General features: G+C 41.0%; 1 protein-coding gene across 1 annotated transcript in view; it reads left to right on the top strand.

Moving 5' to 3' along the window:
- The window catches only part of REEP3 (receptor accessory protein 3), a 69,081-nt gene that overhangs the window by 13,606 nt on the left and 42,444 nt on the right, over positions 1–13,031 (top strand). The window contains exon 2 of the mRNA XM_072995174.2: positions 7,780–7,852. Coding sequence (XP_072851275.1) covers positions 7,780–7,852 — 73 coding nt within the window. The remainder of the gene's footprint in view (positions 1–7,779; positions 7,853–13,031) is intronic.

The following is a 13,031-nucleotide window of genomic DNA, read 5'->3' as shown; positions in this document are numbered from 1 at the left end:
AATGTGCAGAAGGGGAAAGGGGCATGAGACCCTATGGATCATCAAGTCTAGAACCTGTAAAGGAGGCACAGCGAGGAATCAGATTGTACCTTTTACATACAACAAGATGAAACATATTTAGTACTAAGACCTGCAGGTATTCAGTACTGTTATATGCTATCAAGTCACTGCCAACTTACGCCAACTCCATGAGTGAGCAATCTCCAAATATACTATCCTTATTAGCCCTTCTCAGCTCAACTCTGTATTCAGTGCTTTCTCTGAATCTAAGTCAAACCTTTATGAAGGTGGCATTCTTTTAGTGTTTGGCTAATGGTCTTGATGTGAGCACAAGGGATGTGTGAGAATTTAATTTTTGTTTGTTCTGATCTGAATTGACCAAATTTTAAGTGTGGAATCACCTAGGGAGGGATTTGTCTGCCTGTTACCACTTAAGCCAGTGTCCTTGCTGGACATTTAAAAAAAATATTTTGTACTTTTAAGGCTATTTCTATGTGGTCGTGCCAGTTTGGGAGATAGTTTGAGATTCTTCCCCTATAGATACTGTCATAAAAAATAAAGTCTCTTCAATGTGGTTTGTTGTTAGACTTCGTTATTTAGGCCAGTCCTCCCACGCTAGTCACCCTGTAGATATGTTGGATTGCTATGACTTTAAACATCAGCTATCCTGCATTGACTGTATGTGGTATCCAATGTAAGATTGATAAGTTTGGAGGATGCCAAATTAGGCAGTGCTGATCTGTACATATTGCCACAGAAAAATAGCTTACAGAATTTAGGTGGGGGGGGGGAACTATTTTGGTTTCTGTATATTATGACAAGAGGCCAGTGCCATGGCCAGATTCAGGAAATGTTTTATCAGCTCTAGTACATGAAACAGTTAACTTGAAAAGAGTGAGAGGAGTCCCTCCCCCACCAGATTTCTTGAATAGAAGGAAGATAACACATGTTCAGTACCTTGACATGGATGTTCAGTTTTCCATGTCATTGATAATATAAATGCTACAAGAGATGGCTTTTATGGCTCCAGATATTGTGAGTTAAGCAGAGCTGCAGTCTTAGCATGTTTGAGTTTTTATCAGTACCTCATTCTTCATTCTTTCACTTTTTATCTATAGGTAATAGGGCATAGATAGGTGCCGTAAAACAGTATGAAACAAAAAGGTTTTTGGTCTTGAGCATGGTAGATGTTGATTATTATTTGGTTCTAACATCTGTGTCTTATCAAGCTTATAGGCTCAGTAAAAAGTTGATGATCTGCCAGTATTGCCATACTGGATCAATTTGTCCATCATAAACTGTTGCAGTACAACTGAACAAATGTGGCAAACATTAGATGATAAATTCCTGCAGCTGATCTATTCAATAATAGTTTTTTGGAAATGCACGAAGCTCTTAAACCTTAAAATGTGAAGTAACAAATGATGTGACTGTCAGGAAAACGCATAAGCTGTCAACTTCAGTGTCCCATTTCTAGGTGTTGGGAAAAGTCAATGTTTTGTCTGTGTAAATAGCTAGAGATAATAGTATCTTGAACATTGTGTTTTAAATAGGTGGTTATTGAGATGGGACAGTATTCCAGACAAAGCCTTGGAGGTTTGTTTTGTTCAAAACTATTAATAATTGCTTATCCCTTCTGAAGTTTTTCTGTAGCCTATGCTTGCTTAGCAGCTAAACACTAATGGTTTAGTCATCCTGTGAATAGTTGTGATCCCCCGTCCTCTTCTTCATTTGCCATTCTGGGCTGAGTCCTGAAAACATGACTTTGTACTATTGCATTGGCTCATAAGAAGGAAATGCATATGACTAACAAAGGTAAACAATGAAAACAGGAAGTAGTAAACGTTGGAGTCATAATAGGAGCATAAATGGTGCTGGTCGATCCCAAGATTAGTGTATACTCTGACCAGGAAAGGGCAGACAATCTTGGAGTTTCTGTCATAGACTTATACTGTATATCTCATTCCCATCTATTTTTTAAGAGTTCTGAGGCAGCATTCAGATAGGTCCAGGTAGCCATTAGGTGATAGCCTTGGGTGATAGGCTTCCTGGTTCATATCCCAAAATCCCTGGCAGTAGGCTGGAGAATCCAGCTTGTGCTGGACTGACCTTTGCTCTGGCTGACGGTTGATACTGTAAGCTCTACATGTAGTTCAAAATGAGCATGCAGGTAGATGTATGATGATTTTCTGTTATTGTCTCACATTTTCTTGGAACAATATCTCAATTAGAAGCAGGACTTTGACACAGTTTTTTGTTAAAATTTGCTGTGTTCTCTCTGGATTTTACCCATATTCATATGGCCTATGATTTTGAATCGGGCAACTCCGAAAGTTGTACAACTAGATAATTAGTCAACCACAGCTTTAGCTGATAAATGTGTGTGTGTGTGTTCTGTGCTGTCAAGTCAGAACCAGTTTAATAGCAGCAACCCTAATAGGGCTTACAAGGTAAGTGAGATATTTTAAGGAATGATTTTACCAGTTCCTCTCCCCCAGTCAGTTTCCATGACTGAGCAGGGATTCAAACCCTATTCTCCAGAGACCTAGTCTGTCACTCTGTCCACTACACCACACTGGGAATTTCATTGATAAATGAGCCCTCTGCAGTTACAATCATTGGCACATTTTAACTGATGGTTCTGCAAGTTAAGGATGTTCCTGTTCAGTTTTTAGAACTGTTTTTATCTGGAATACTGCAAAAGAGGAAATTGATGCATTTCAGTATTTTTTCTGACAGTGATACTTCATTATGCTTTTCAAAAGTGCAGTGGATAAACTTACATTTCCATTAAAACTCAGGTGATGTAATAGGTTAATATTATAGATCAGAGGTCCCCAACCCCTGTTCCGCAACCCAGTGCCAGTCTGTGGGCTTCGTGGAACTGGGCTGTGGATCCGGATCCCTGCCCCCTAGCACGCACGCATGGTGGGTGTATCGCGCTTGCAGAGGGATGTGTCGCACTTGCGGGGGGGTCTTGCGTGAGTGTGACATGCCCATCCGAGAGCGTGACATGTTCACTTGCGAGCGTAGGAGTGCCCCACCCCCTGCACACGGAGCCCACACCCCCGTCTGGTCTGCGGTCCCAAAAGAGTTGGGGACTGCTGTTTTAGATGGTTTCAGAAGCCTACTAAACAAATTATTCTCCATGGTACTGTTGGAGGAGAATCAAAAGCTATCACTACTGTTAACTTCGTTGGCTTTGAAAATGAATTTGAAAGCCGAAGGTTTTCTTAATATAAAAGCCAACACCTTCTTTTTGGCAGTCTGATTTTTTTTCCTTCTCTAGGACTTCAGTATTTTTCTTCAAACTCCTAATTTACCTTAGTTGTCTGGGTGAGAATTTTATGTTAATAGCTTTTATTTCTCACGAGGTGGTAAATTGCCTTATTGATGTTATCTATATGGAATCTTTGAATTAATTAGCAGTACTTCTAGGTGGTTCAGATGAGTGAGGCTGATTGTTTAAACATGTTGGAGATGAATGAAGAAGAGGACATGTATGTGCGTTATTATGCAGTCTACCTCTAGCAGACTCTTGTGTATATTTACTATAAATCTATTCTCTTCAGAAATGGAAAACTTAGGAAATACATGAAAGAATTGGAGTACTGCCGACACCTATCAGCTATCTGCTGATTTAAAGCATAGTTCACCAGGCTGCCATGGAAACCAAATATTAAATACAACCTAATTCTTTGAGTTCAGGAAAACATAATCCTCACTGAAAGAATGTGACTCTCCATAATCTTGCAACATACTGGTAAAGTGAACATACTGAAAGAACATTCCTGGTGGTATGGTTCCTGTGCTTTGGGGGCTCCCAACATGGTTGACTGCTGGCTAGATGTATTTTCTCCGTTATAGAGTAATACAGTAGGACCTTCCTCCTGTTCATAATGGTGAAAGGTTAAGATCATTTTAGAGAATGTTTGTTCAGAATGAGAAAGATTGTAGGCACATCCTTAGAAAAGATGTGGAAATTTCATTGTTTAGCTGTGTCCCAGGGCTGTTTCTTTGAGGCAAAAACGTGTTCTTACTGCCTGATGTTTTGAAATGCAAGGGGAAAATCATGTGGAAGGTAAAAATACATAAATAATCAAGACCAGCCAAGAACAACAAAGAGCCATTTCTATAAAGTTACAAAGATCTACAAATGTTGACTTTGCTTGCTAGCCAATCAAAGCTTGTTACTACTGACTACTTCTGAGTCTTGGCATGGGTGTATGTGCTGTCTGTTCCTCTGTCCAAGTGTTTATCTACCTTTGATTAGAAGGGTAATGTCAGGTGAGGGTGCATGGTGTCCTGCCTTTCTCTTGTGCATGTCTTCCATCCTCCATTCATGTGTTAAGTGAGGTCTGGTGTAGGTTTCATTTTCCTAAGTAGGTTGCTCATGAAGTTTAAAATCTTAACCAAGTAGTGTTCTGAATCACAAAGGAAATCCTACTTATAGAACAAGGTTTCTGCTTTAGATTCACCCCACAATACATTCTCCTTCACTGTTCAAGTCCTTAGTCTGAATAGATAGTGGCCAGAAGGAAAGGTATTCTCCTTGCCTTTGTCTACCGTATTTTTCCCTGTATAAAATGACAGTTTTTCCTTAAATAATTAGACAAAAAAATTGAGGGTCGTTTTATACACGGAAGGCAGCTGCTTTTCCCTGCCTTTTGCGAAGCCATGGGGCTTGGGAAAAAGGAAACGAAGGCTCACTTTGGGTAAAGCAGCTGTGAAAGAGATGCACAATTGCATCCCTTTGATCCTGAAGCGCTTTAATGGCTGCTGATGTAGGCACAGTGTGGAGATCTGTAGACTCCCAACATAAAAGTTAGGTTAGAACGCTGGTTCTTAACCTTGGGTTACTCAGGAATTTTGGACTGCAACTCCCGGAAGCCTTCACCACCAACTGTGCTGGCTGGGGTTTCTGGGAGTTGCAGTTTAAAAACATCCGAGTAACAAAGGTTAAGAACCACTGGGTTAGAATATAGCAAAGTGAAATGTACCTTGCTCTTATTGATGACACTATCATTTTAAAAGTTTTAGTTGTATTGGTCCTATTAGAGAACTGGAACTGGAATGGAAATGTGGAACATGAGAAACTGAAATCAGTTGAAAGTAATTTAACTGTAAATTAGTGCTGCCTTTTAAGCCAGCTAAAATGCGCATTAAAATTTGTGGCATCATTTTTTAAAAAATAGGAAAGTTATCCTCGGACAGCCTACTGTTAATAGGATCACAAGGGAACCCAAAGAACGGTGACCTTTGCAGTGGAAGTGTTTATCATAAGTATGTTTAAGAAATCATTTGAGGCCCTGTGCTTCAGAGCACCTGGTAGTTAATTTTGTAAGTATGTGTTTATACACAGAAAAGTATTTTAGTCACCCAGGTGACTTGGGATACCCAACTGTGCAGATAAATGGACTAAATGAGCTTTTATAGGGCTGAATTTGTAGTATGCTTAACAAGAAACCTAGTAAGCTGTGAAGTTGAAAATATCATAAATGAAAAAAATAGGGATAGTTGTGCACCAGAATTGCCAACCCCTTCTTTAAAGGTGTAATTGCAAAGAGAAGAAAAAATGCTTCGTGCAAAACACGTTCCTTGCAAATATGTTAAATGATAAATGAAAAGATTTTTATACCTTATAAAGTGATTTACGGCTAGACTACTACATGGTTGAAACAAGAAGGTTGGAAAAATCATGAAAAAGCCGAATGGTTGTGGAAACAATACAGATGCAGGAGCAGATGATACCCTTTGATTATTAAGAAAATAAAACAAAAAAAGCGAGCTTTCGGTGATGGATCATCTTCAAGGCTGTGCATCAAATTTTCGTGGGTAGTTCCAAACTTATATGCTGTTAATAATTCCCCAAATTCACATGGCTGATGGTGTAGAGGCCAGGTTAGCATCTTATATGGAAACAGCTGCAGCATTTACGTTGATTTCAAGCTCCTCCTCAGCCAGCAGTTTGGAATTTATGGCCCTTCTCTTAAGACAGCTGACAGTCACAGGCAATAGATTGCTGTCATTAAAGTTCTGTGTAATTCAGAAATAGAAGTTTTCCATGTGGCGGTCCTCTGTAATATGTAAGGCTTTCAGAATTTTGCCCCACCCATTAAATTCTACCCTTCTGCAAATCACATGCAAAATGTTTGCAGTTGTTCAACTGGCAGCAGCCCATCAAACATTTTAATTCCCAGTGCCAAAGCCTGTAGGGAAAAACCTACATCTAAGAACATTCCAGAAGGAGTGGCAAAATATGCAAGTCTTAGTGCAGATTGAGAAATACGAATGATTTGTGTTAAATCTTCAATAGAACAATTTTTTATGACTAGTTCTATTTCTAATATCAAAACCCTTCCTGTTCTTCTTGATCTCTGTGATTCACAAACAGGTTTTGTGCCTGTGAAAACAAACATGGAACCTTCCAGAGCTCAATAGCCTAAAGAGAATCCCCCCCCCGCCGCATGCAAGCTCAAACTGTTCCTAATGGTTCCCTCAGTCTTCTTGTATCCTTCACTCAAATAGCACTTCAGAAATCACTTCTGAGCTTTATTCTTTTTTCTTCCTAAAAAATTAGTAAATAACCTACTTTTTCCTTCATAAATTGCTTTTTCCTCTTGCTATTCTCTGCCCTGAAAAAGAAAAAAAAGGCCAGCCTTCGCTCATAGTTTCCCACATTTTTCCTCCGTCAAGGTTATGTCTTCTGTTGACCAATTTAAAAGGTGTACAGTCTGTGAAGCTAAGATCTATCACACAGATCAGTGGTTCTTAACGTGGGCGATAATGCCCCCAGGGGGCGATTTCATTTTTCAGGGGGGCGGTAGAACGAAAAGGGGCGGCGTGGGGGCGCTGGAGCAGAAGGGGGTCGGTAGGGGGGCGCTGGAGCAAGCCAAACCTGTGAAGATGGCTGCAGCCTTTTTACAGTGTGCATGAATATATATTTTCCTCCAATCTTAATTTAGTTTCAGACTTTTTGTCTTAACATTTTTAGTTCCTGCATTTGTTTTTATGCCCTTTTTATATTTCTTTTTGCATCTTAAAATTCACTTGCAACTAAATCATTAAATGTTACTTTGGGGGGGGGCATTTCATTTTCTTGGAATTTAATTTTGTTTTCAGGGGTCATTGGATTTAAGTGTCATAAATAAAATAAATAAATAAATAAGATATCACCGAGGGGAGGGGGGCGATGATAACTTCCTCAATGGCTCAAGGGTGCGTTTCTTTCAAAAAGGTTAAGAACCACTGACACAGATGGACACTTAAAAGTGCTTTTTTTTTAAGTTTGGAAGAAGGTCACCAGCAGTCCTTTATCAAATAAAAAATGAAAAAGTGGATAAAACTAAATATTTCAGTTCATAAAAATAATAATTTTAAAAGCATAAATTGAGGATGAAATCAATTTTTTTAAAATTTGAGGAGTAGCGTCTGAGCAATATTACTTGGTAGGGTTATTAAACAGTCTTCAAGATACAGTACTTAATCAATGTAGCGCTTCAATGCTTTGAGTCCAGTTAATGTCAGCATGCTTGTGCTTGGTTGTAGGTAAGTACAGGACTCATTATTGGATGACTAAGTTTTGAAGCTGGAGGTGAAAGTATGAGCTTCAGATAAGACAGCTTTCTGTTCTAGTACTGAAGTAGGTATTCATTAGATTTTTGTGTTGCCCATGTTAACCTTAAAAGTTGCTGGAAGTAACCTTCCCAACTTCTGGGTCATCTTTATTCAATAATTGTGCCTTTGTTGTCAAATTGAAATACTTATGTTTTTCAACAGGCTAGTGTTCGGGATGCTGTATCCTGCTTATTATTCATACAAAGCTGTAAAGACAAAAAACGTGAAAGAATATGTAAGTATATATAAATATTTTTTACAATAACAAGTTGTTTTTGAGCTTTGAATGTACACTTTATAATATGGCTATCAAAAGTAATCTGGTTTCTAGTCTGCTAAGAGAAAATAACTAGTTTTAACATAGTGTTATCCTGTTTTACACTTCATGTGCTGGTATTGATAATAATAGTTACTTTCTATTAAACTTGGGTAATTGAAGATACTTGTAGGAACACGTTTGTAATGAAGTTCTTCTTCAGCCGGGGGCAGACTCGTTGTAAAGGCAGGAAAAAGAGTCGGAGGCTGTTCTGACCTTTCAACAATAGTCTCTTTATTCTTAACAGCATTAAGTTCAACAGTGTCAAATGGATCTAATAAACTTATCTCAGGCAAAACATGATATTTCTTAACTCTTACTCCTCCAATTTCTCTACCCTCCTTCAAAAGGGAGCCGGACCAAAGCGTTCTCGGTCTGTCATGGGTCTCAGGGGGCCACTCCGCACCGCGCAGACTGTCCCACAATATGGGTGACGAGCCCAGTCCCCCTCGGGTGGTTTCTGAAGAAAAGAGGGACCAGGACAGATCACCCTCCATCCCCCAGGGTGGTTTCGAAGGTACACGACTACTGTCCATTCTAAGGTGTTAAACTCACGTCCTTGTGCACCGGCTAAGGCTGGCTCTGGCAGTAGTCCCCCTCCTAACTGTAAGTTAGGAAAGTCCTCCACGATTCCGGACGCCTCTCCTAAGTCCCGCATGGGCTTTGTCTGTGCCCCGCGACTTATGTTCCTTCCCAATTCACCATCCGTTGCCAGATTAAAAACGCGCGCGTTTTCCCCCTCTTTTATCTCCTCACATACTATTAGATCTAGCTCCTCCCCTCTCTCATCTACTAAGCACACTTCTGCTGGTATTTGTTGCACCACCTCCTCCTGTTCTATTTCTATCAGTATTCCCTCCGCGCATCCGCTTTCAGTCACTGTGTTCTGTGACTCGGAGGACGGCACACTGCGCTTCTGATCTTCACAAGGTTCATCTCAGCAGCAACTTTACCCCTTATGATTGATGTTCATGTTCCCCCTTTCATCTTAATTGTTGTTAAGTAGTATAGTGGCACAGCCACCAGGGTAAATTTGATTTAAATTAAGTCAGTTTAAATCACAGTTTAAGTCACTAGTCAGTAAGACTTGATTTAAATCATTAATTTAAATGTAAAGAATTATTCTTGATGGTACTTACAACGTTTAATATTTGTAGCCAGATGAAGATACCATATTTAGAATAATAACCTGTGCATGTTATCTTAGCTTGAAATAATTGAATTAGATATGTAGATATTGCATGAATATACAGTTGCATGGTACATAACTAAGTTCTATTACATGCTGAATTACCTTTGAACTATAATGCATTTTAAATAGAAAACTATCTTTAGATAGATTTTCACTCCAAAAGCATTTCATTAAAATAAATCCAATTTAAGTTTTTAAAATCTGAATTTTTTAAATCATCAATTTTAATCCACCCTGACGGCCACTAACTATTTTAGCACAAATAGATTGGCTAAGTCATTGGTTCCCAACCTGAATCCCAGAAATCTATTAGTGAGGGCTTCTGGGAGTTTTAGTGTAAGAGCATCTGGGGACCCAAGGTTGGGAACCACTGGTCTAGATAAACTGGTATGTGGTGCTCGCTTCCACTCTTTAGCTTCTGATTAATTTGGGGATGAACCGCCAAAATGGCAGTTAAATCCTGGTTCATGGTCAAAGTTCACAAAGCACAAGTTTCCTCCCCATGAACCGACAAACCAGAAATCTTTTTTGGGGGGGGAGGTTAGACAGCCAAATACTGTCTTAAAAAAAACCCAAAAGACCCCTCCATGGCTTGCCCCCTTCCCACTACCTCTGTTGCCTCTCTTATCTTGGCTGCCATCATATGTGTCTGCAGCCCACACTGCTGCCACTGTCATCTGTGGCGGCCTGCACCATGCCAACCTCTGCTGCCACCATTCACTGCTCCTCGCTGTGGTGGCCTCCACTGCTATGGTCTGCCTTAAGGGAATCCGGGCTCCCCTTTGCAAAGATGGTGGCTATGGCTTCTATTAGGGTGGGGAAGCTGAAGCCACTATCTTTGCAAATGGAAGCCCAGATTCCTTTAAGGTAGGCTAAAGGAACCCAGACTGCTCTTTGCAGAGATGGCAGCTGCGGCTTCCCTGCCGTAACAGAAGCCACAGCCACCATCTTTGCAAAGGCTACCCAGCGTCCTATACAGCATGCTGTGGCTTCAGAGCCATTGCAGCGGATGGATGGCGGTGGCACCAGGTAGAGACAGATGACAGCAGCAGTGAAGGGAGGGGAAGGGGGTAGAGGACAGCATGTGGAGGTGAGTGGCTCTGGGGCTGGCTGGTTGCCTATGAGCCTGCTAGTCAGCTGTTCGGTGGGCCCATAAGCAGAGTAGGAAGGCCATAGGCACAAAGGGAAGACTAGCCTTCCCCTATTCCTATGATGAACAAATAAAAATGGACAAATATTTATTTCTTCTATTCATTGGGGTCTCTGGAATTGATGAATATGAAGGGATAAATATTTAACACACCAGCGATTTTTAACAAATATTGCAATTCTTTTTTTATTCATCCTCATGTCTACTCCTAATTGATATACTTTTCCATATGCAGTAAACCTTGGTGAAAGGAGAAGAGTACCATATTTTTCCATGTATAAGATGCTACTTTTTCCTAAAAACATTACACTAAAAATTGAGAGGTATCTTATACATGGAACACAAAACAAAACTGCTTGTACATTGCCTCTGTAAACAGGCTTCCTTCAATCATGAGGCTTAGCTTCCTACAGTCAGGAGACTTTGCTTCCTCCAGTCACAAGCCTTATTGAACTGACGTCATCTGATGCTAAACAAACCAATTAGAACACATCTCGTTGAAGATGGAACCTGTAGGCTTAGATGGAACAGGGACTCAAGTTGAGTCCAGAGGCCAAATACTCAAAGCTAAGTTTTAATTTGGGGGTTAGAAAAGGGGGTGTGTGTTTCCTTATAAATGGAAAAATACCATAAGTACGCTTGTTTAAATCCAATAATGTATAGAAGTAGGGAACTTCACTAGTTCAATAGACTGTTTTCATCCTTCCCCAGACTTCATTTGACCTTCAGTTGACCTCACCTAACCCTCAGTACACCTCCAGTACACATTCTTCAGGACGCAGTCTTAACTGTGTCCAAAAATTAGGTCCAGAGGCTTTCAAGTCATCTAGAGCAGGCTTTGAGGGCATGGTGTCATCTGAAGGAGTGCAGGGAAATTGCCACCATCCCAGGTGTGCAAACAGAAACACTTCTGTTAAGGAAATTACCGTGTGGCATTTTGCCCTTATGATGGTTTGTCCTTTGGTTCTCCCTTTCTTTCAAATAAATCATGAGATTTATGTAACTTTGAAACGGGGTGAGGTTTATTGGGGTATTTAACAAATAACCAGTATCAACGAAATTGTCCCACAACTTCTCTCCTGTCGACAATGGGTCAGGCAAAGGTTTCCATCCTTCAGTCAGGAACGGGTTACTGTCTGTCGTGTTCCAGGGACCAGGCCAGTCTATCAATGTACCTGGCTTCACCGTCTGTCCGACCTCTCCTTCCAGTAAGGGTATGGTGTCGTCATCTCGGGGTTCACTCCACCCGACATCTCCGGTTGACGTGTGGGTCGCCCAGTGTCCTCCCTGTATTCTCATCTCCTTCACTCTCCATTCTATTCTTTCTCTCCTCTCTCTTTCCACACTTTCCTTTTCCTCTCTCAGACTCTTCCACCACTCCCTGGCTTCAGCTTCCCCCCAATAAGAGGGTCTCGGTGGTATCTCTCTCCTCTTTCTGTAATCGGCTTCTTCCTTCGGTACCCTTAGTCTTTCCCAAGCTCCAGTCCATGGATGCTCCATCCAGACCCATTCCCAGCCTGGAGGCAACTGTCCCTCCTTTCTTTTTATATCCACTGTCTCTGTCTCTATCTCCACCCTCTTCTTTCGTTCTGTTCCTACCAATCTCTCGTCAGTTCCTCCTACTGTTAACCCTTGTATCTCTCTTTCCAATTCCCGGGTGTCTGTCCCCCGTTATTGTTTTCTTAGGAGGTGAAGTGGGTAGGGTTTGTATTTCTCTCTCCACCGTGTGGGGGAGGGATGACACTCCAGCGAGAGGACCACTACTCTTGCCCCCTGTCTCACACTCCTTAAATGTATATAGACTTGTATATCGGATATACCTGTAATTGAACTTAAGAAAGGAGATTTTTGTTTGCTTTCGTAAATGGTGCTTTCATACTTGTTACCTTCTGCTACATGTCCAAAAGAAGGATATAAAAATCTGTTCTATTAAGGTTGGTTATACTTTAAATGGAAGGAAATGAGGTAACTGTTAATGTCTGTTGTAATTAAAATTACACACTGTATACTTGCAGCAGGCTTCTAAATTATTGTGTGGGATTGGAAGGGTCTGCTTGCATGCAAGAAACCCGAGTCTTAATATTCTGTTTAGAGATGAGATATTTTTATTTATCTCCATGGGAAGATGAATACAAATATCGCCACCACAGGTAGCTGGGCTCCTTTGACCCTCCCCGCATCCCCAGAACCAGGCCATCCACTTATCATTTGTGGTGCTCATGGCCATCCTCGTTGGCACTACGCCAGTTGCTGATAAAGTCTGGCTGGGACTTCCCTGCCTCACTCTGCTGCTGACCACTCTGGTGAGGAGGTGGAATGACAAGTTTCCCTGCTCAGTTGGTGAGTGATTAGCAGCAAGGGGAGGTGAGGAAGCCCAAGCCAGGCTACTTCCGCAATTGGCATGGCATGGACAAGGACAGTTGTGCACACCCCAGCACAAATGGTAAGTGGATGGCCTGGTTCTTGGGGAGAGGGTCAAATAGACTAAGCCACCTGTGGTGGCGATATTTGTATTTGTCTTCCCCAGGAGACCATCTCTAGTTCTGTTTGCAAAAGTGGTATATTTTGTTTGTTGGAAAATGTCATTAAGAGTGCCTAGTAACGTGCAAAATCAAAGCAACCCCCATCTTATATATTTTGATCTGTTCCAATAATACAGAAGAGTACTTGCAGTCCATTGCCTTATTTTCCATCTCAGCTGCATTTGCTGTCCCCTCCCCCAGTTCATTCTTATTCCCCATTTTATGTACATGTCT

This window comes from Pogona vitticeps, chromosome 3 (genome assembly GCF_051106095.1).
Source record: "Pogona vitticeps strain Pit_001003342236 chromosome 3, PviZW2.1, whole genome shotgun sequence".
Lineage (NCBI taxonomy): Eukaryota > Metazoa > Chordata > Lepidosauria > Squamata > Agamidae > Pogona > Pogona vitticeps.
This window is presented reverse-complemented; position numbering and strand designations above follow the sequence as displayed.